This window comes from Scyliorhinus canicula, chromosome 9 (genome assembly GCF_902713615.1).
Source record: "Scyliorhinus canicula chromosome 9, sScyCan1.1, whole genome shotgun sequence".
NCBI lineage: Eukaryota > Metazoa > Chordata > Chondrichthyes > Carcharhiniformes > Scyliorhinidae > Scyliorhinus > Scyliorhinus canicula.
The window spans coordinates 25131930-25153356 of record NC_052154.1 but is presented as its reverse complement, the minus strand read 5'-3'; the positions used below and the strand labels follow the sequence as shown (position 1 = coordinate 25153356).

General features: G+C 43.5%; 1 protein-coding gene across 1 annotated transcript in view; it reads left to right on the top strand.

Annotated features, from left to right (window-relative positions):
- Positions 1-6160: 6160 nt before the first annotated feature.
- The window catches only part of LOC119971162 (polycystic kidney disease protein 1-like 2), a 164942-nt gene continuing 149675 nt past the window's right edge, over positions 6161-21427 (top strand). The window contains exons 1-2 of the mRNA XM_038806358.1: positions 6161-6210; positions 6756-6992. Of these exons, the coding sequence (XP_038662286.1) occupies positions 6818-6992 (175 nt within the window). The 5' untranslated portion in view covers positions 6161-6210; positions 6756-6817. The remainder of the gene's footprint in view (positions 6211-6755; positions 6993-21427) is intronic.

The window sequence follows — 21427 nt, the reverse complement described above, 5'->3', positions numbered from 1 at the left end:
GCCTGGCTAAGCAGGCAGTACAGACTTGTAGGAGGGGCATAAAGAAGCAGGACACAGAATCCTTGGAGACAAAGTTGGCGAGGTTCCTGTTTAACTATCGGACCGCACCGCATCTAACGCCCATGTTGGTGCCGGCAGAATTGCTGAGGGCCTGCCTTAGCCTGACATTCCCTGATTTTGGCAGGAAAGTGGAGAATCAACAGGATCTCCAGAAACAATACCACAGCAGACGGATTCAGGACAGATGTTTCTGGCCAGGGAACACGGTGTACATCCAGAATTTCAGAAACAGCGTCCGGTGGGTGCCAGGAACTGGGATGGAAAGGACTGGACTGGTATCGTACATGGTGAAAACCAAGGATCAGATAGTGTGAGGCATTTTGACCACCTTAAAGGCAGGGAGCCCATCCTAGGACCGGACCCACTGGATGGGTCACCTCTCCACCCCTTCTGCCCATCACCCAGGGGCCAAAGAACAACACTCCCCAAAGGTCAGAACACAGAGATGCAGAGAACACAGCAAGATGGAAGACTCAGGATCAGACAAGGAGATAGAAGTGTCCATTGTCTAGGACAACAATTTGACCAGGGAGCAGCCGTCGACAGCATCCCCTCCCCAAGACGATTGGTATGGAAGCGATGCTCCCCCAATCCCCGCAACCGCTGGAAATGCAACCACGGGTGAAGCGAAGAAGGCCTTCTCCACCCTCTATGACATAAGGATTTGCAGACTTCGGGGGGTGGAAAGTAATAACTACCACGAGACCCTTGGGAATGACCTGATTGACCTGCCCATGGAGCTCGTGGAATACGGGATCCCCCGCAGAGTGGCGGTGCCCTAACAGGGGGCTCGTTAATATGGACCGATAAAAGGAGATCTGGGTGTGAACCAGCATCTTCAGGTGGTCCCGACTGGGACCACTGAGTTTAAATCCTTCTCGGAACTCCTGTGATTGTAGTTGTGAGCATGTGCATCCATTCAGGGGAAGCAGAAGATTTAGTCACCTGTACGCACCAAAAGCTGACCAGAGGTGCACGGGCAGAAGGGGGTGGGGGTAAGTGGTGGGGGGGAGGCTGTGGCTGCACTGTCTCTGACTCTGCAACAATGGAGAAATGGGAAGCACTGCATAGAGGGAGGAGGCGTGTTATATACTTTATTGCAGCCACAAAGAGAAAGAAACAGAGGTGGTACATGTTGAGTTTGTATAATATAGTGCAAGGGGTTTATTATAAGATGCTGTACATTAGTAAGACTGTCTCATTTTGGCAGAACGCAGCATTCTGTGGGGTACTAGGAGTGTTTTCCTGTACATTGGTTGGTGTTACATCTGGTGAAACCAACTCAGCAACTGTCTTTTACTTGAACTAGCGGCTGTCGCAATCGACCAGATGATTCGCCAGTGCCGCGTTAAAAAATGTACAGTGTCCAAGTATTTATTTGAGAGTTGTTTTCACTTGGCACAACAATGATTTCACCTTGGAATGTCGCTGATATTTCTCCCGACCCTTCTGATGGAGTCTGGGCCTGGAACTCCGTCGATGATTACTTCTTCCGGCTCTCCACAAAATCGAAGTTGAAACTTGTTTCCCTCCTGTTTTTGTTTTGCTGCCAGTTTCTCTTTTGTTAGTTCCTTGGTGTTGCCGAAAAGAGAAAGAATCAGAGGTGGCACACGTTGCATTTACACTAACATAGTGCAAGGGGTTTATTTACAAGATGTGCTCAAACAGGGTACAATGGTGAACTCCACAAAAGCCCACAAAATGCTCTCATGGTGTAATTGCGCCACAGGTGACACCAGCCAATGGTGTTACTCTGATACATAACAAGGAGAAAGACTGCACTAGGGTGAGGATGGCTCTGCAAATGCTTAGAAAGGCCATTAGCACATTAAAAGTCTACATGATCGGATTATTCCAGGCAGGAGTGTACAACATACCAAACATCTCCCAGCATTCACTCCATTGCTGCATTTATCGCATGTTGTGAACGGCAGACTTACCTTAAAGCTCGGAATGTAGATCAGGAACTCCAAGTTCGTTCACCTTGGAGTTTCTGCAGATATGCAGACTGGGAGCAGGCTACAGTTCTGCATTTTTTTGTTCTTTGGCCCAGCGTACCTGTGCATGAAGAAAAATGGTGTGAAAATACGGGTCAGGTGACCAGGAGCGAAGCACCATTGAATATAAATTGTCACAGGCAGGGGGAAGGTTCTGGAGACAGGGAGAGGCTCCAAAATGGAGAGATCCCACAGGAAGAGTCCCAAGTAGGGGACAGAGATAGATCACAATTAAAGAAAAATAGAAGAGCAAGGTACAAATAGGAAAAAAGCTGTGGGTAGCGGGCTTTAAGTGAAGAGGGCTCAAGAGAAGCTCTGGCAATTGAAAAGGGCTCAGAAGACATTCTGAAGATCCCAAAAGGCAGCAGAAAGTTGGTGACTCCATGTGAGCTGCTGAGGATGAGGTACCCCTTTGGAGCAGTTGTGTTCTGCCTTGCACAGCCAGAGAGCTGACCTTGTGCTTGTGAGTTGGTGCTTGAGTGCCTAGTCAGGAATCCAGTGGAATGGAATCTCAGAAGATGAGATTGAAACCCTCCAAGTTGAGCCATTGTTGAAGCCGCTCGAGTTTTGGAGAGATTTCCAAGATGAGATCTTCAAAGATGAAGACTGGAATCCCTCATGAGAGAGACAGGGTTACAGTGAGGTTAATTGGCTCACTGTTTACTGATGTCTGGATGGGTTGTTGAGAAATGCAAAGTGCAATGTGATTTGTTCGACCACAATTTGCCTGTTAATTCACATGTACCTCAATTTAACTGGGAACATTAGAGTAAGATGTAGCAAATGTCTTACCTTTCTGAGTGTTCGGACACCCTGGGCTACTGCGTGGTTGATTCCAGCCCCACTTGTCTTGGAGTCACAACACAAGTAAATTAACCAATGATTCTTATAGAAATTCCCGAAGTCTTTGACCCTTGGCTGTCCAATAATTACAGTGATCAGGTTAGTAAGTTTAAACAAGATTCCAGTTTATTGATAATGAGAACTATAATGAAATATGCAGCAAATACAGTTGGTTAAATGTTAGTAAATATCTAACTCCTACTTTAACTTGCCTCCCACTCTCTACACACACTCACACAAGACAGAAAAACACAAAGGGATGGAAAAGGGGGAAAAATGTAAGTGGAAGAGAAAAAAGTCTTTGCTTCAGGTGATGGTCCCTTGCATGCCTTCTTCACACTAAGCCTATAAATCATAGTCTTTGTTTTGCAGCCTGTACTAGTTTTCCTGAAGTTTGTGAAAACAACATACTCACACCTTTCCGGGAGAGGCAGAAACTTTATTTAATCAAACTCTGCTTTCAGTCTGCTTTACTCTAAGTGCGACCTTGGTGGAGAGGAACTCCCCGAGGCCCAAAAAAACGTCAACGTGCTGTTGAATAGAGGGGTGTTTATCGTCACTGCAGCCGGACAGAAATATTTTCCGGTCAAATTGTGCCCCTTGTATTGATTTCCCTGGCCAACTGTACCCATTTTGTTGGGCATGACCTCCATCCTCCTATCCAACTCCATAACAAAGGCCTCCCCAGACACTCTCTCGCTGCCCTGCTGCCCCAGTCACTTTGTTTCCTACTGAATTATTAGTAGCCAGCAGCAGCTCCCTCTCAGTCAATATAGTGCTGCTTCTGAAGGGACAGACTGCCTAGAACAACCTCTAGCCTCACACACTGTTGGGTTCCCTGATGAGTATGCAGTTAACCAATAGCATGGGTTGAACCCAGCAATTCGCTACAATTAGATAAATGAGGAGGCATTACAAAGTTTGCAAACTGCTTTCCTCACCAGGACAAGGCAAGGGGACTCACAAACCATGGCTGAAAATGGATATAAACCAATGTTTGAGCCTTAGGTTGCTGAAATCTATTTCACATAAATCTGGCACAAAAGTTTAGCAGATCTTTCTTCAATCATTATCTTTCAATGTCCTGCAAATGCATACATTTTTAATACTTCTTCTACTTTCTACTTGTCCTTTCTGGTCAAGGGAATAAAGTGAATAATCAAACAGCACTGGCTGCAGTTTGCAACTTTATTATCAAACAGGAAGAGAAACTTGTTTTCTAAAGCAAATATAAAATATATGATTAATATGATTGAATATTAATAATCGTTTGGCAGTACAAAACTTGAGTATTGCTTATATATTATATAACACATCTTTCATGACTTCAGGACATCCCAAATTGCTTTCCAGTCAATTAATTACGTTTTATGGAGAGTAATCTAGGAACATCTTTAGCTATCAGCCTCATGACAAATGTCAAGGTTATTTCACTGAAATTCTGGGTATGCTAATTTCACAGATCCCCTGATATTGAGCTGTGCAAAGCTTGAAACGATAATGACTGATAATTTAAAGCTTTGTTAACTGGTTTACAACAATTGCACTTCTCATTCAAGCCCCAAAGTCCACCGTACTATGTAAAGAGAACCAATGTTTAATCACTAAAATAAGGAAATGGAGGATAAATTCACCTCCATCCCCCCCTCCCCCTTCCCCTCCCTACCAATGTCCCTCTGACTTGTTCACCCAGTCCCGAGTGTTGACTACTAACAGACACAACCGTGTTCACTACTAACAGACACAACCGTGTTCACTGCTAACAGACACAACTGTGTGTGTTTTTTGGTATATACTCATCCAGCACTGAACAATAAACTAAAACAAGCTTTATTTACAAATCTGATTTTAAATAAAATCACCGGTTTGAAATAAAAGCAAAATTGCTGCTCTCAAGAACAGTCACGCAAATTCAATGTTTCACTGTTTCTCTCTGCTGAATATTTCTAGCGTTTTCTGCTTTTATTTCATCGGCTTGAAATGTTAAACCTTTTTCTCTCCACAGATGCTACTAGACCGGCTCAGTATTTCCAGCAATTTCCCATATTTTTTATTAATTTCCAGCATCTGTAATATTTTACTCTTCTATGTTGATTATTTGTAAAGTCTCAGGCAAGCAACCAATCGTAAGCAATGACTGTAGCAAGGTTTTGCTTTATTCTCCTTGCAATTTACACCTCCTACTCCCTGAAGGGTCTCCCACGCCCGGCCCACACCTGGGCCGGGATATTTATGTCCCAGCAGTCCTAGGAAAAGGGGAGGGGCCCCCCATCCTCTGGGTAAATCATACTCAGGTGAGGTCACTGGGACTCTGAGGGTGCAGGTCCCTGGGCCTCTTGCAGGGTCATAACATTATTGTTTAAAACAAATTTACACAGAACAAGGGCAGCATGGTAGCATAGTGGTTAGCACAGTTGTTTCACAGCTCCAGGGTCCCAGGTTAGATTCCCGGCTTGGGTCACTGTCTGTGCGGAGTCTGCATGTTCTCCCCGTGTCTGTGTGTGTTTCCTCCGGGTGCTCCAGTTTCCTCCCACAGTCCAAAGATGTGCGGGTTAGTGGATTGGCCATGCTAAATTGCCCTTTGTGTCCAAATGATATGAATATATAACCTAGGCTGGGACTCCAGTGCTGTAAAAAGGGAGGGCTGCATTTTTTGAGGCACTGTACTTTGGAGGAAGGAGTTACTTATGGGGGTACACCTCACTATGTGCAGATTGGCTGATGTGTTTCTCACATTTCAAAAGAACATCATTGGCTATAAAGTGCTTTTAAGCATCCTGTTTTTGGAAAGGGTGTTATCCAAATGCAACTCCTTTTTGACGTAAATCCAAGATTTCTCCATCAGTCACGTTGAATTAATTTTGCTATCTTTAGTTTTTCCCTGCAGAAATTTAGCATATGTACAAAAGTTTTATGTTTTATGAACAAGAAAAATTACTCCAGTGAGAATATGGAACAGAATCCCCAATATAGAAATTGACCATCAATCCTTCAAAACGAAGGTTGGACTATTATTAAGTTGGTAACATTTTTGAATGGAGGAGCAAGAGCAGTGCTAGATTGCCCCCACTAAAAGGGCACAGGTTCCTCAGAGTAAAAGGGGAACATTGACAACATAGACATTAACCAGCTAAATCTCCTGACTTTCCGAGTTCCACCCTGAAATGGGCTTGGGAACAGTTTGTGGAGAAGAACTGGGAAAGAAACGTTGCACTGTAGCATGTTGACAGGAGGAGAGCTCAAATAGAAATGTGGTGGAGCATTGGCACAGGATCAAGTTGAACGGTGCTAGTTTCCAGAACAGAATGAGGTCAGTAGCTACAATTACAATCTGTATCTGCTCTTTTGGTAATGTCTATGATCATTATGTCCTCACTTATCGTGTAAACAAGGCTTCCTGTGATAGCTTTCCTTTATAATTGTGAGGCTATTATCTCCATCCTGCACATGTCCCAATAAAGAAGAAGATGTAACATCTGTCTGGGTTATCGTTGACTTTCACTGGACATGGAGGCAAGATGATGATTTAGTGGGTTGCCTTGCACAATTGTGGAAAATCTATACAAAACCTTCAATGTTATTTAACAGAATGATGTCTTTTACCATTTTGTCTGTTTTATGGGGCTGATAATCCATCAATGTGTGTTGAATGATCCAGACAAATCAATCATGCTCAGTTTACATCCAATTCAGATTTTCAGAAGAGCCTTGTGCAGCTTGGAGTCAGTTCAGTGACTGACACTCTACTCAAAACCATTTCAAAGTTTAGCATGACAGCGGACTAGTCAAGGATGAGGCTGCATTGGAAATTTCTCCTTTCTTTAGTTTTTACCTTTACCTTTAATCCCCGAGCAGCTGCAGGTCCCTGCTTAGAGCAGCAGCTGGCGTTTCAGAGGAGCTGCTACGAGATTGTTCAGATGCAGCGTAGTTTTCAGGGGGCTCAGAAATGGTGTGAACGAGGTGGGGGACATCTTGCTTTCATCCTGAATGAGGAAACTCAAGAGTTTGTCCAGAAGCACCTGGAAGCAGACAAAGACTGGTGGATCGGCCTCGCCCCATGGAAACAGAACCTAACCCAGGACGAAACAGATGGTAGGTGAGATTGCATGAGAATTTGAATGAGAAAAAGAAGAGAAGGATTGGGACAACCACTTTTTCTCTTCCTTCACAATAATATTGCATGATAACAATATCACAACTGTTTTGTAACTTTTTTCTAAAGATGCAAATTGGATCCAATAGCCATTGTAGTTTAATTGAGATTACCTTTCTTCTGCTTGATGAATGAACAATAGAAATTCACTGTTGTACCATCTTTCATGCGTTGAAACAAAATTGACTTCTATTTTCATAGGTCTGAATAACTACATGCTTCGAGCAGTGTTACCTGTAAGTGTTGTTATTGGGCACAGCCTGTTTTTGTCAGCAGCAATTGCTATAAACCTTTTTGTGTGGCCCTCGCACATTTTTTATTTCTCACAAAACAAGGTCAAGTGGCACCTTTCAGGCTGCTGCTCAACTGCACAGCTGCGCAGCTCAGCTGGACCATTGCTACTCGGGACAAGTCCCAGATCAAAAGTGCTGATGCAGCAATTTAGATATTGCACAATTCAGATCATATTGAATTCAGATCAGCCTGTAGGTTTTCCAGTGGTACAGTTCCAATTGCAGAATAGTAGGTTTATAGTTCATTTTTGTTGCAGAGTGTTGGTCACAGCTCGGTAGACCTGAAGAGGTCTTCACAGACACACGTCGGGTGACTGTAAGTCTTTAATGACTCTTGGAACTATTTACAAATTGAAGAGTACAAACCTGAAGCTGTTTCCACGCTTGCTGGTACACACAGCTCTGTCCAACACTAGACTGATCCTGGGTGTGGGTCATGTGCTTTCTTTGTATCATTTTCACCATGTAAACAAGAAATAAAAATAGAACAACCCCAACAATATAATTGAAATATAGACTCATAAAACAAAAAAGAAAGCAATCCCCCTCCCTCCCTTAGCATTCAACGGCAACCAACTCCTGAAGGTGCTTAATAAATAAACCTCAAGAATTGTAGAAACCCTCCTTTGTCCCCCCTCAGCTCAAACTTCACATTCTCCAGGGACAAGAACTCCAACAGTGCCCTCACCACGCCGAGGCACAGGGTGGAGAGGTTGACTTCTACCCCATTAGGACCCACCTATGAGCGATCAGTGAGGCAAAAGCTAAAAAGTCCCCTGTACCCGCCTGCAATCTGGGCCGATTCTACACCCCGAAAATGGCTTCTCGGGGACCGGGCCCCATATCCATATGCAAAACCTCCGAGATGGTGCAAAATATCTCCCGTCAATACCTTTCTAGCTTCAGGCAGGACCAAAACATGGTCATGTACTTTCTCACATCACTATGTGGGTGCGCACTGTACTCAGCCCCACATTAAACCTTATACTGTACCCCACTCTAGTCTTTGTCCAATGTATTTTAAGTGATTATAGTTTACTTTATCTCTTACATTATAATTATTATCATACATTTACATTATCATTACTACATTACTGTAACCCCATTTCTTTCCTGAATTCCTTGAATTCTAATGCTCAGGCAGCCTGGAAGCATTATAACCCTTCCATATCATGTTCGCACTACTGGCAGATGAGTGGAAGGCTTTGTCGCTGCTGGTTCTTCATGTAGGTTTGGACGTTGTTCTAGCATTTGGGTAGATTTTCAATCTTTTAATCCATTGTTTTGTGTTGAACTGGTCTTGGTCAGTTCTGCTGTTGCACTGGTCAATGGTTGTTACCCTAACTCTTTTCTTGAAGGCTGGATGAACTGGTGCCAACGACCCACGTGACAGTTATTTCAGTAAAGCGTTTGATAAGGTTCCCCACGGTAGGCTATTGCAGAAAATATAGAGGCATGGGATTCAGGGTGATTTAGCAGTTTGGATCAGAAATTGGCTAGCTGATAGAAGACAAAGAGTGGTGGTTGATGGGAAATGCACTGACTGGTGTCCAGTTACTAGTGGTGTGCCACAAGGATCTGTTTTGGGGCCGTTGCTGTTTGTCATTTTTATAAATGACCTGGAGGAGGGCGTAGAAGGATGGGTGAGTAAATTTGCAGATGACACTAAAGTCGGTGGAGTTGTGGACAGTGCAGAAGGATGTTACAAGTTACAGAGGGACATAGATAAGCTGCAGAGCTGGGCTGACAGGTGGCAAATGGAGTTTAATGCAGAAAAGTGTGAGGTGATTCATTTTGGAAGGAATAACAGAAAGGCAGAGTACTGGGCTAATGGTAAGATTCTTGGTAGTGTGGACGAGCAGAGAGATCTCGGTGTCCATGTCCATAGATCCCTGAAAGTTGCCACCCAGGTTGAGAGGGTTGTTAAGAAGGCATACGGTGTGTTAGCTTTTATTGGTAGAGGAATTGAGTTTCGGAGCCAAGGGGTCATATTGCAGTTGTACAAAACTCTGGTGCGGCCGCATTTGGAGTATTGTGTGCAGTTCTGGTCGCCACATTATAGGAAGGATGTGGAAGCATTGGAAAGGGTACAGAGGAGATTTACAAGAGTGTTGCCTGGTATGGAGGGAAGATCATATGAGGAAAGGCTGAAGGACTTGAGGCTGTTTTCGTTAGAGAGAAGAAGGTTAAGAGGTGACTTAATTGAGCCATACAAGATGATCAGAGGATTAGATAGGGTGGACAGTGAGAGCCTTTTTCCTTGGATGGTGATGTCCAGCACGAGGGGACATAGCTTTAAATTGAGGAGAGATAGATATAGGACAGATGTCAGAGGTAGTTTATTTACTCAGAGAGTGTAAGGGCGTGGAATGCCCTGCTGCAACAATAGTGGACTCGCCAACACGAAACGCATTCAAATGGTCATTGGATAGGCATATGGATGATAAGGGAATAGTGTAGAGGGACTTTAGAGGGGTTTCACAGGACGGCGCAACATCGTGGGCCGAAGGGCCTGTACTGCGCTGTAATGTTCTATATTCCGAAGTTTACATTTCAAAAATGAAACCTTTGTTCCTGCTTCTTTCACAATTTTATCCAGGTTTTTGAGTACTCTTTCTTCTTTTCCAGTTGTTTTTCAAACTTCTGAATCTTCCCATCAACTCAGCAACAACTCTGGTCAGTTAAGTTGTCTCTGTTTCAGAATTAACTAGGGAACACATACATAGATTTGACAGCTTCACCTGACTATTCAGTTGAGTTCTGAATCTTTCTTCCATGGTCACTGACCGCTTCTTGGACTCTTTCAATTCACTCATTAGACCATCAATCTGCTCTGCAGAATTTATCTTATCTGCTTTCAACATCTGGATTTGCTCTTCCATATTGAGTATCTCACCCATCATGTTGTTCAGATTGGATCGAAGTTCAAGAATTTAAATAGTTTTGGTTGTTAATTCTGCTTTCAAGCAACTGGTCGTATTCATCAGCAATTCTTTTCCTGTTCCAGATTTTGCACTGTGCTTATTACAGACTTCTGACTTTAATTTATCGCACATTTAATTGAAGAACTATCTTTGTTGAATTTCTTTCTACAAATTCATCATTTAAATGCTTAAAGTCCTCTTTCAAGTGTTCCACTTCCTGTGGGTGACATTCCAGTGTTCTTATCAATGTTTGTTTTTTCTTGCAAACACATTTTTTGTATGTGAAGGTTGGTTCCCTGCACTGATCATTTTTTCTTTAGGATAACATAATTCCACGGCAGTAACCTTCAAGCTTACATTCTGGAATTGCATTTCAGCTAATTGTTTCTGAGACTCTTCATGCTCTTTTGTGAACATTTCTACTTGCTTTTGCCATTCTAGGTTCTTAATTTCGATCTTTTCATACCTTAATCATGTGATGTTTCCCCCGTTTTCTTCCAAATGTTCAAGCATGTAGTTCAGCTCTGTTGTCTCTGTCTTTTGCCTCTTGGGTTTCTTCTGCAACACTGAACGTTCCTGAATCTTCTTTGTCAATTTGCTTGTCAATTCCTTCAAAATGACAGACATTAAATTAATTTTGCTTCACTTTGTCATTCTCCGGAAGAACAAACTTTCACCTGAGAGATCCTTGTAACCTGTGAACGTCGTTTAGATGATGTCCCTCTTCTTTGCAAAGCACAATTATGTCATTTTGAGTTTGTACATAATTTAACAGAGTCTCATTGACTTTGTTCTGCTTTTCCTCCAATCTGATATTTGAGGTAGTCTTTATTCCTTCATGCTGCTGAAATGTTATATGTGATTTTGAAATTTTGTACTGAAAGACAGTTGGCTATTCTTTCAACTATATATTTTCCTGTTCAGCCTTTGTCTTCAAACACTGCTCTTCAGTGCATTGCTCTGTTACTATTGATAGTTCCAAAACAGCTTTTCCTAAAGTCATAATCAACTTCTTTTTTAACTTCTCATATTTTCCCAGGGCACATTATGATTCTTCAAATAGTCTTTGAAGGCCACAATATCTTTAAGTACATGTTCTGCCTGTTGTTTTGACTAGCTGTATTTCTGGTCCAGATTTCCCAATTCTCACTTCCATCGCAAACAATGGAATTCAGAGTTGTTATTTCTCCTTGTACCGTTGTGACTCCACAGAAATGTGTTCAGATCTCATACAGATTGCTTCAATTAAAACTTTAGTTTATCACACATTTTCAAAGGTACACACTCAGTTTTAATTCTGTGTTTCAAAGCTTCCAATTTAGCTTTTCCAATTAACTGTTCATTCCAGACTGCCACCAACTTTTGCACTTTGGGTTTCCAAAAAGATTTCCTCCTGGGACTTCTGGAAAGTTCTTGGCCTCGCTTGGATCGTCATATGGTTTGTTTGCCGTTTTTATGCTCCGTAGCTTTACTTGGGGTTTCTAACTCAATTTTTAAAATCCGTGCATACAATTATTTTTTAATTCATTCACATGATGTGGACTTTGATGGCTAGTCCAGAATGTATTGCCTATCCCTAGTTTCCCTTGAGAAGGTAGTGGCGAGTTGCCTTCTTGAACCACTGCAGTCCACATGGTGCAGGATCATCCACAGTGCTGTTAGTGAGGGAATTCCAGGATTTGACCGACTGACAGTTCAGGAGCTGTGATATATTTCCAAGTGAGGATGGCAAGTGGCTTGAAGGGGTGTTGGTAGTGTTCCTATGTATCTGCTGCTTTTGTCCTTCCAGGTGGTAGTAGTTGTGGGTTTGCAAGGTGCTGTTGAAGGAGCCTTGGTGAGATCCTGAAGTGCATCTTACAGATGGCACACACTGTTGCTACTATGCATCGGTGGTGAAGTGCGTGAATGTTGGATGGGTTGCCAATCAAGCAGGTAGCTTTGTCCTCGGTTGTATCAAGCTTCTTGAGTGTCACTGAAGCTTGAGAGTGAACTAAATTGTCAAAGACTTTTCATCAGTTCTGGTTGAGCACTCATCAATGTATTGTATTAAGATTACGTCATCAGAAAATTCACCAATCCAATCTAAAAACATATTAATCGGGACATTTTATGACTTTCTACTTAGACCTGATGTACTCTGGTAGCTTAGAAATTCTCTTCTCCAGGAAGCCCAATTTTTCATTAAGTTTGACCCTTGGATAAATCCAAATTGTTCTGGAAGACTGGAGTTCTAATCCATGGCTAAAAATTTAGAAGTGGGGCAGCACGGTGGCGCAGTGGTTAGCATTGCTGCCTACAGCGCTGAGGACCCGGGTTCGAATCCCGGCCCTGGGTCACTTTCCGTGTGGAGTTTGCACATTCTCCCCGTGTCTGCGTGGGTTTCACCCCCACAACCCAAAGTGTGCAGGATAGGTAGATTGGCCACTCTAAATTGCCCCTTAATTGGAAAAAATAATTGGGTACTCTAAATTTATTTTTAAAAAATTTAGAAGTGCAGGTTCTGCTTGAAGAGCTTCCCAAATTTCAACATGGCATTGCCGTTCACTTAGAGACAGAGAGATTGCCTAATCTCATTGTTTTTGTCTATCATTGCTACATTGGCAATTGCACTCAGCTTGAAAAAAAAATTCAACAATGGCTGCCTGGATCGATAACCTGCAGAGTTTGATTACTCAGTACTTTACTTCAAAGTCAAACCCTGACTTTTCCTTTTTCTAAACTGAATTTGGAAGTCACGATTCTGGCAGTCAAAATAACTGGTAACTAAGAACCAAAAGATAAGATCACTCCTAAACTCACAAGTATTTACAAATTGAAGGCCAGAATAATATTTGTTTAATTATGGTGACCCTGAGATCGGATTTTAGCAACGTTCTTTTTCTCCAAAGTGCATTTCTGACAGAATTATTTGAAGATTTCTCAGGAGTTGCTGAAGCCTGGAATTTTAACACATTTAGCTCACCCTTGCTACATCTCTGGGATTAGCAGCTCGACTTCCAAAGGAGATTGAGTGGAGTCTTTTGCTGCAGTAAGAATTTCAAAAGTCTACCTCGAGCTTGCAAGACTTTCATTGGAGGTTCTCTGTGGCTATTTTTCCTCAGTGCCCCTGCTGCTGGTACTGCTTTTCAGGTCAGACTGCTTTGCTGAATTTTTAAAACATCATTCTTCCTGTATATTAGCTTTTCTTTGCAATTTCTGCGAGGTCCTGGATTTTGCCACAAGCTGCTACCATATTGTAGGATGCTGCTTATTGTTTGGAAGGTCTAAAGAAATCTTCATAGTCAAACATAGGCTAACCGCAAGTTTTTATTGACTCTTAGAAATATTTACAATTGTACAGGAAAGGGTATAAGCTAAGAGCTGTCTCCATGCTTCCTGGTACATGTGGCCCCGTCCAATACTAAAATGAACCTGGATGTGGGTCAATGTGCTCTCCTACATCACTCTGTGGGCGACATTTTACTCAGTCCCTCAGTAACTGTGGCGCTAATAATTATACTCAAAGATGAGAGACAAGTACAATAGAGGCTTTATTGCTGTGTGATGCTATTCCTCCGGCTGCAACTGAAGACTAGAGTCTGAGTGACTCACACGCATATTTATACACAAGCTCCCTGTGGGCGGAGCTAGCTGGCAGGGGCTTACCGGAGGAACCTGTAATACAGGTACAGCCATACATCCCCCTACTGCAAGTATGCATATCTACAGTGGTTATCACCACAGTAACCCTGCACATGACAGACCCTTATACTACGATATCCATGACTCTTTCTGCATTCCTGCTGTCTGTCGGGGTAGCTGAGAATTAGAGGAGGGAGGTTTGGGGATATGTCTGAAAGTGACTTAATAAGTACATTCGGACTAAAGCCTCTTCTAATCAGCAAATAAGGGTTAAAGAATGCGTCAGGGAAGAAATAATCAAAATTAAGGAAAATATTAATTCCGCTAATTTGCTTGTGCCTATTATTATCTGCCTTTTTTAGTTCACATGTCAGGGACAATGCTGGCAAGCGTATACTTATTGTTCACCCCATGTTATGCTGAAAAGTTAGTAGACTGCCTTCCTGAATCCTTGCAGGCCTAGGTTGCAGTGCCAACACGATGGTAGAGAATTGCACAACGATGAAAGATTGGCAAATATATATCCAAGTCAGAATAATGTGTGACATGGAGGAAAACTAGGAGCTACTGCCTTTATCATTTTCAGTGATAAGAGGCCCTGGGGCTGTTAAAGTAAGCTTGGTGAGTTGCTGCAGTGTGTCGAAAAGATGATGAGACTCCAGGCGCACTTGCAAGATTTTTTAATGGTTTCAGTGTCGGGACATTTCTGACTGAATTTTGATTCTCAGCATTTCAGTCTTAGGCCATACAAACTTAGTTCTGAAATATTATTCTGGCCTTCAATTTGTAAATACTTGTGAGTTTAGGAGTGATCTTATCTTTTGGTTCTTAGTTACCAGTTATTTTGACTGTTACTTTTGAGAAAATTCTGCATGCACCTGTTTCATTTGCAGGCAAACCCACAATCCCCTCCACTCATAGAATCATAGAATTATAGAATTGTAGAATCACAGTATCATAGAATTTATCATGCTGAAGGAGGCCATTCGGCCCATCGTGTCTGCACCGGCCCTTGGGAAGCGCAACCTACCTAGGCCCACACCCCACCCTATCCTCGTAACCCAGTAACCCTATCTAACATTTTGGAAAAGAAGGGCAATTTAGCATGGCCAATCCACCTAACCGGCACATCTTTGGACTGTGGGAGGAAACCGGAGCGCCTGGAGGAAACCCACGCTGACACGGGGTGAAAGTGCAGACTCCGCACAGACAGTGACCCAAGCCGGGAATCGAACCCGGGGGACCATTGAGCTCTGAAGCCACAGTGCTAACCACCGTGCTTCTGTGCCACTCCACACTCTCACTCACCTCCCATGCATACCGCCCTTCATCCCCATCTGACGTGGCACCACCTCCACTTTTGTCGAATTGGAAGTATTTACAGATAGATAAAGTTTGGCTGTTATACATGCGGCCAAGAAATTTCACCAATATGCTTGTGGCCGCCACTTCATTATCACCTCAGACCATAAACTGTTACTTGGGCTTTTCCACAAGGATGAATCGATTCTGCCAATTTCATTGGCCTGAGTAAAAGATGGGCACTACTGTTGGCTGCGGGGAAATACACTTTTCAACAGAAACCAGGTGCGCAGATCTCAAATGCTGATGCTCTAAACTTGCTTCCACTTCCAGAGACAGTGGGCGGGAGTGTTTCCGCAATGCTAATCTGGTATCCTGGAAGTGCCAGCTGGCAGTGCTACCTGGACACCTGAGCAGTGCCAGGCTGGCACCCATGCAACAGTGCCAAGGTGCCAGGCTGACTGTGCCAAGGTGGCAGCAGCAGAGACAGGGTGACACCCTGCCTACAGGGCATGCACCTGGGGGCCTCTGATCAATTTGGAGACCCCCCACAAGTGCCATTCCTTCCAGTCCCCGTTTGTGGAGACTAGCATTGAATGGATCTCAGCCGAGATCTCCGAGGCGAAGGGGATAGATCCCAAAGCCTCAGGTACCTCAGGAATCTGCACATTAAAGTGAGATTAGCTGACTCAGTTTAATATGCAGATTTTCCTAAAAGTGATTACACCCATAACGGGCGGGATTTACATCGCGTTAGATCTCATGAGGCATTGTGAGCGGAAGATACTGGGAGCAGGGTCTCCCGGCTTCTATCGGCCACACTATCCTTTTCGGGATAGTCCTGGTTCTGAATATTCTCAACACTCTGCCTATTTTGACGGCGCATATCAAGGCATGGACTGACAGGGACTCCGGTTCATAGAAGGTGAAAAGGATGGTTCCAACGGGCTGGCATTTTGATGAGTCAGAGAAAGTCAGGCCCTCCTTGTTGGGTTGGAATGAAATTAGCTGTGAAGACCGGGATCTTTTGTGGGGGAGCAGAGTGATAGTGCAACATTTATTCACACCCAGAGGTGAAAATAAATTACTGCGGATGCTGGAATCTGAAACAAAAACTTTGGACAATCTCAGCAGGTCTGACAGCATCTGTGTAGAGAGATTAGAGTTAACATTTCAAGTCTAGATGTCTCTTTGTGAAAGCCCAGTGGTGATCGTTTTGATGATAGGATCACTTTAACAGCCAGAGAGTATCAACCCTTTCAAATCTAATGGTGTTCAGCACGTATGGACGACCCCCTACCACCTGGCTTCCCATGGGTTGGTAGAATGAGAAGTACAAACCTTCAAAGCCTCAATGAGGAAACAGTCCAACTGACCTCTGCTGCTCCATTTAGACAATATTTTACTCTCATACAACAAGGTTGCACCGAGGTTACTCTGGCCAGGTTGTTGATGGGTCGATACCGTGACCTTGTTTTCCCAAATTTGATGGAGATGGTGGAGGCTAAGCAAGCCTCACAGAAGAAGCACCGCGACTCAGCCAAGGGAGACAGATTGTTTAAAGTAGTGAATTTAGTTTTCATCCAAAATTTCGGATTGGGACAAGCTTGGGTCAGGAAGGTTATTGCATGGACTGGCCCAGTGTCTTACGTCATCGACCTTCTGGGACGCGTGTGGAAGCATGTAGATCATTTGAGAAGGTGGGAAGCTGATGCCCCCACAGCGAGGCGTGTGGAACGAGTAGTAGTTACCAGTTGCACTAGACACAGAGTCAGTGGTGGTAGAACCAAGGGTGTACCAAGGGGTCTCGTGTGTCCACAGAAGAGAGTGTCAGTGCTGGCTTATCTTCAGAATTTGTAAATTTGCTTGCCGCTGTTGTGGATTCTGGTACCTCAAATATGGAGAAGAGGCTGCAGAGCAGCAGCACCCTGCAAGAGTCTGGAAGTCTCCAGATAGACTGGCCTTATGGACTTTGCCCATTGGCGCCCTTCCTGAGAATTCTGTTGACTATACATTTTTGTATTTAAGAGATTTTTATTGTGTATTGTAAGGGAATTTAAAGGGGGAGGGAATGTGATCGTGTGGTTCCTTTCTGGGGTGATCTATTGCAGGGCACAAGACTCGCCCAGAACCTATGGGAATGGAGCGTGCTAACCTGAACCTATCGGTTGCCAGGGAACAGACTGGGGGATCATCAGACTGTACCCTGGAATTGGCGGGACTAGACCTGTGTTGGAGTTGTGTGGTTCTGTATATATAAAGTTTTCCTTTATTAATACATCACCATTGCGATTTATTCAATCGTTGTCGCAATATTACATAGGTCATGAGGTTACAGCTGGTGGTTGTATTCAATTCTGCTGCTGCTGATGGCCCACAGTGTCAGGATGCCCTGTCTTGAGTCTGTTTCAGATCTATCCCATTTAGCACAGTGGTAGTGCTACAAATATGATGGAGGTTGTCAATGTGAAGGTGGGACTTCATCTCCACAAGGATTGTGTAGTGGTCATTCCTACCAAAACTGTCATGGTCAGATGCATCTGCGACAGATTGGTGAGGATGAAGTCAAGTAGATTTTTCCCCCTTGGAGGTTCCCTTATCATCTGCCGCAGACCCAATCTATTAGCTATGTCCTTTAGGACCTGGCCAGCTCGGTCTGTAGTGTACTTTACCGAGCCACTCTTGGTGATGGACATTGAAGTTCTCACCCAGAGTGTAATCTGTGTGATTGACTACCTTGGTGTTTCTTCGAATGGGTATTCAACATGGAGTACTGATTCATAAGCCAAGGGGTTGGGGACAGTATGTCGTAATCAGCAGGAGGTTTCCTTGCCCAGGTTTTACCTGATGCCATGTAACTCCATGGGTCTGGAGTCAATGTTGAGGTCCCAGAGCAACTCTCACTCAACTGTATACCAATATGTACACACTGTGCTTAGGCAAAAGCTGATAGGAAACATGTACGATTGTAGACAAAGATAACAGCTGGGCTAAATTAAGCTAATTTTATGTCCATGAATAGTTCCCAAACAGTACACAAGATCTTCAGTGTTCTGACGATCTTTTACTCACAATGGATATTTTGTATTTTTGTGTGTGAGGTCCATGTGATAATTAATGTATTTACAGTTACTCTTCCTTGCTTTTTATTTGTCCCATAATTAGTGTGACCTTTTGTTGTCCTGGACTCAGTGTGATGTCCTCCACCAGTTCAGAGAGATCTCAGTGTGTTGTGCCTGAGAGGAAGAGACTGCATGAATTTTCCCACTTCCCAGTCATTCCCATGAAGAGAGCTCCAAAAGCAGACCACATCCTTGTCTGTGGTTTGCATCTATTAAAAGGGAAAATATGAGCTCTCAAGAATGCAATAAGCGTTCGATAAGGTACCGCTCAAAAGGCTACTTAATACAATAAAAGTGGATGGTATTGGGGATTGTATATTCGCATGGATAGAAGATTGACTAGTTAATAGAAGACAGAGAATTGCGATAAGAGGAGCATTTTCAGGGTGTCAACCTGTGACGAGTGGAGTGCCACCAGGATCAGTGCTGGGGCCACTATTATTTACAATGTTTATTAATGACTTGGATGAGGGAAGTAAATGCACTATTGCCAAGTTTGTGGATGACACAAATGTAGATGGGGAGGCAAGAAGCGAGGATGACATGAAAAGTCTACAGGGGGAAATAAATAGGTTAAGTGAGTGGACAAAGACTCGGCAGATGAAAAATAATGATGGAAAATTTGAAGTTATGCACTTTGGTAGGAAGAATAAAGGAGCTGAATATTATTTAAATGGAGAAAGACTGCAGAAAGCAGCAGCACAGAGAAATTTGGGGGTCCTTGTGCATAAATCACAAAAAGCTGGCGTGCAAATTTATCAGGATAATAGGGAAGGAAAATGTAATGTTGACCTTTATTTCAAAGCAAATGGAGTATAAAAATAGGGAAGTCCTGATAAAACCATTGATTAGACCAGACCTGGAATACTCTGAACAGTTTTGGTCCCCTTATCGAAGAAAAGATATACTAGCATTGGAGGCAGTCCAGAGAAGGTTCGCTAGGTTGATCCCAAGTATGGAGGGTTGGTCATCGACTTCAGGAAGCAAAGTACTGTACACACCCCTGTCAGTATCAACGGAGCCGAGGTGGAGATGGTTAGCAGTTTCAAATTCCTAGGGGTGCACATCACCAAAAATCTATCCTGGTCCACTCACGACAACGCTATCACCAAGAAAGCACAACAGCGCCTATACTTCCTCAGGAAACTAAGGAAATTCGGCATGTCCACATTAACCCTTACCAACTTTTACAGATGTACTATAGAAAGCATCCTATCGGGCTGCATCACAGCCTGGTATGGCAACTGCTCGGCCCAGGACCGCAAGGAACTTCAGAGAGTCGTGAATACCGCCCAGTCGATCACACGAACCTGCCTCCCATCCATTGATTCCATCTACACCTCCCGCTGCCAGGGGAAAGCGGGCAGCATAATCAAGGATCCCTCCCACCCGGCTTACTCACTTTTCCAACTTCTTCCATCGGGCAGGAGATTCAGAAGTCTGAGAACACGCACGAACAGACTCAAAAACAGCTTCTTCCCCACTGTCACCAGACTCCTAAATGACCCTCTTATTGACTGACCTCATTAACACTACACCCTGTATGCTTCATCCGGTGCCAGTGCTTATGTAGTTACATTGTATATCTTGTGTTGCCCTATTATGTATTCTCATGTATTTTCATGAATTTTGTTTAATTCCCTTTTCTTCCATGTACTGAATGATCTGTTGAGCTGCTTGCATAAAAATACTTTTCACTGTACCTCGGTACACGTGACAATAAACAAATCCAAATCCAAATCCAAATTTTCTTTTGAGGAGACGTTAAGTAGGTTGGGACTGTACTCGTTGGAATTTAGAAGAATGAGAGGCAACCTTATTGAGACATATAGGATTCCCAGGGGGCTTGACAAGGTAGATGCTGAGAGGTTGTGTTCCCTTTTAGGAGAGTCCAGAACCAGAGGGCATAAACTCAGAGTAAGGGGTTGCCCATTTAAGACAAATGAGCAGGAATTTCTTCTTTCAGAGAGTATTGAATATGTAGAATTCTTTACCCCAGAGGGTTATAGACATTGAGTCGTTAAGTATCTTCAAGACTGAGATAGACAGATCTTTAGTCAGTAAGGGAATCAAGGGTTACGGGATAAGATGGGAAAGTGGAGTTGAGGATTATCACATCAGATCAGTCATGACTTCAGTGAATGAAGATGCAGACTCAATGGGCTAAATGGCCAAATTCTGCTCCTCTGTCTTACGGTCAGCATATTGGGTCTCTGAGATCACAGCCTCCTGGCTGTGGTTGTAGATTAACAGCTAGAAGGTCCTGGTAGTATTAAAATATCTTGACAGAATGTTTTCAAGTAAATGTACCTTCCTGTTGTCCACCTGCCTCTGGTATCCTTTAGTTGACTGTGCCCAAGGGAATGGCCATAATTTGGTTTCCCAAAAAGCATAGCCAGAGGAGAATGAAGGAACCCTGGCGGGTGCCTGGTTTACTGACCTGCTGGAAAATCAACTGGAGTCCGCTATGTCTGATTTAACCAATTCATCCAAGCCGTCAAGGGACCTCCCTGAAACCAATGGACTCCTAACTGGCATGTGCAAACTAGGGTTTGGTAACATTAGTCAGAACCGAGGTGGCATTGTAACTCCAGCCTGAGCAGGTCCCGGTTGATATCTAAACCTGGACCACAGTTGGCACATAATTCTATTGGCTAGGAAACCATTTAGCTTGCTTCGCTGGGCTGAGTAGCTTCCTCCCCCCTCTGGTGCAGGTGATGCTTCAGTTGCATGGGCATGCAATCCCAAACAAAGCTGGAAACTGACTGGGAACCTTGTACATCAAACCATGACCTGATTCTGAACCTATTCACTGCACTTGCAGCCTACTGAGAGCAGGAGTGTGCCAAACAGGCCATGGAAAATGGGCGTCAAATTGCAAAATGTTCAACACCTCCATGAATCAATATTGATACATATTACCATGTTGGGGTTCTGATCTCTTTACCCGCGCCCCCCTCCCCAACAAGGTAAATTTATTCAGTTGAAATTATTGTTAGTTCACAACCACAGCTGAAATGAATGTTATCATGATCAGAATAGCTTAATCAACTATGCTAGCTAGTGATGTGTTCCTCAGATAAAATATCCTGGGCAGCATGGTGGCGCAGTG